At 42.4% G+C, this 2,500-nt stretch overlaps 1 protein-coding gene across 1 annotated transcript in view; it reads left to right on the top strand.

Moving 5' to 3' along the window:
- LOC125047121 overlaps nucleotides 1-2,500 on the top strand; it is a 25,168-nt gene that overhangs the window by 21,547 nt on the left and 1,121 nt on the right. The window contains exons 16-22 of the mRNA XM_047645232.1: nucleotides 1-12; nucleotides 704-873; nucleotides 1,129-1,359; nucleotides 1,446-1,557; nucleotides 1,793-1,973; nucleotides 2,223-2,341; nucleotides 2,499-2,500. The exon at nucleotides 1-12 is cut by the window's left edge and continues 119 nt beyond it; the exon at nucleotides 2,499-2,500 is cut by the window's right edge and continues 139 nt beyond it. Coding sequence (XP_047501188.1) covers nucleotides 1-12; nucleotides 704-873; nucleotides 1,129-1,359; nucleotides 1,446-1,557; nucleotides 1,793-1,973; nucleotides 2,223-2,341; nucleotides 2,499-2,500 — 827 coding nt within the window. The remainder of the gene's footprint in view (nucleotides 13-703; nucleotides 874-1,128; nucleotides 1,360-1,445; nucleotides 1,558-1,792; nucleotides 1,974-2,222; nucleotides 2,342-2,498) is intronic.

Below are 2,500 nucleotides of genomic sequence, written 5' to 3'. Positions count from 1 at the left end.
ACCCATCTCTTGGTTAGTCCCGAGTGTATGTATGTTTAGGCAATAATATTGATATATGAATCATAAGTAATCAGTATGTCTATGTTTGCGTATGCATGTGTTTCTCAGAAGCTGTGTGTTTTTGTGCATATTTGTGGATGTATTCATATCATTATGGCTGCAGTTGTGCGTATGTTTATGTTTACGTATGTATATTCGTGTACGTTGACTTTGCCATATATATGTTTGCCTATGTAGTTTGAATTATATATCTATGTCTATCCTTTCTCTAACATTTATTCGCTACACTACATCTGCGTACAAGGACCGCTATATATAGTATCAATGAATTATTGTTTTTCTCCGCAACTATGAGGGAAGTGATAGGCGTCCCTGGGGGTTTAATGACGTTGATGACAAGGACCAAATTATCGGAGTGCCAATAACGTTATCGTTATCAGAAAGTACTTCAACCCAGAATTAACATACGTGCACTGTGTAACCCAAAACCGAACGAACAAATTTATGAACACATATAAGTTGTAAATGCAAGACATATAAGCTGAACATTGCGTATATCAAACAAGGGTAATGGAAATGACATATGACGTCTTGACCGGTTTGTCATTTTAAGATTTCTTTTGTATTGCCGCCCAAATATCAGCTTTTCCGTGTAAAGTATAGGTCCCTTTTTTAACCCTGCCCCATCCCGGCTTTGTCCCAGGGATTCTTGGGTCGTCGGGAGAGCTGTGGCAGGAACAGAGGCGTTTCGTCCTGCGCCATCTGAGGGACTTGGGCTTCGGCAAGACCAGTCTGGAGCCGCTCATGATCCTCGAAGTCAAGGAGCTGATGGACCATATCGCGCTGCAGAGAGATAAGCCGATTGTCATGCAGGTGAGTATCAGTGATAACTAGTATAAGACGGCAATGAGATACTGGGTTAAGGAATATAAATGAAATCTGAATTTGTTCTTAGAATTCATTTGCGAACAGATACTTCTAAATATGATTGTAAATTGTGTACGAGAGTATGGACACAAACGCATTCTTTTACATATGAATTTATGCATGTATTTATGTATACGTGGGGGTTTGCGTGTATGTTTAAGTATGTTTACGTGAGAGAAACTAACTGGTGCGACTCTCCAGCGCTTCTTCAACCGATCCATCCTGAACGTGATCTGGGCGATGGTGATGGGCAAGAGGTACTCCTACGACGACGATAAACTGGTCACCCTCCTGAAGACGTTCATCGCTCCGGGTGACATCAACTTCCTCTCTCCTCTCCACTTCATCCCCGGAGTGCTCAAGTTTGCTCCGTACTTGCCCGGTTTCAAGAATATAGTTCAGCCGGTTAGGAACATTGCCAACTTCGTCAAGGTAAACGGAATTTGCTTCCCCAAAGTATTACACATTTGTGCGAGAAACTCTTCGAAGTACAGTACATAATGCTGAGTTGCTTTCAGAATGAGCTGAAGGAATTCAGAAACAGCGAACGAGCAGAGACGAGCGATTGTCTGACGGCTCTGTATCTGCGAGAAATCGAGGAGCACGAAGGCGAATCTTCCTTCTTCCACTGTAGGTTAAACGGAGTCACTTCCTCACTCGTTGCTCTTGCTGTTATTTGCGTCGTGGTCATTCAAGCGCTAGTAATTTAGTTTTGATTTCAACCACAGGCAAACAGGATTGAACAGCATTTGGGACTTCATAAAAAAATATATTACTATCGCATTACGTGAAATCCTCATGCCCTTTTAAGAGCCACATATGAAAGTATTATCATCACTCATGCAATCTCTGTTTGTATTTTCAGTGGATCAGCTAATATGTGTGATTTTCGAAATGTTTGTTGCGGGAAGTGAGACGACATCAAGCACACTGACCACGGCGGTGTACTTGCTCGCCAAACACCCGGAGGTCCAAAAATGCCTCCAAGAGGAACTGGACAGGGTGGTGGACAGAGATCAGCTGCCGTCCTTCTCCCAGATGGACCAGTGAGTCTTAGTATCACACGAGAAAGATAAAGAAGATAAAATTTGATATTTGATTAACCATTACCCAAAGAGCATCTCTCTCTCTCTTTAAACTACAGCTCGTTCTATTACTCTGTCTGTCTGTTAGTCTATCTTCTTCACCCTGCTTTAATCCCCCTTTCTTCTGTATTCCCGATCTCTCTCACCTCCTTTCCTGTTTTTCCACCTTTTGCTAAAAGCCGATTGCCATTGACATTTTCCTCCTTATAGGTTGCCGTACACAATGGCCACCATACACGAGGTGCAAAGGACATTAAAGCTCGTGCCATTTAGTCTCCCACACTCTGTGATGGCAGATGTCACAGTCAGTGGCTACACGATTCCTAAAGGTATGCTATATGCCTGTAGTTTCTGTAATGATAAATGAGAGAGAGAGAGAGAGAGAGAGAGAGAGAGAGAGAGAGAGAGAGAGAGAGAGAGAGAGAGAGAGAGAGAGAGAGAGAGAGAGAGAGAATGTTTTTTCTAAAAAAGCTTTACATATTACAGGA

The sequence above is a fragment of the Penaeus chinensis genome, chromosome 40, assembly GCF_019202785.1.
Source record: "Penaeus chinensis breed Huanghai No. 1 chromosome 40, ASM1920278v2, whole genome shotgun sequence".
NCBI classification, from domain to species: Eukaryota; Metazoa; Arthropoda; class Malacostraca; order Decapoda; family Penaeidae; genus Penaeus; species Penaeus chinensis.
This window is presented reverse-complemented; position numbering and strand designations above follow the sequence as displayed.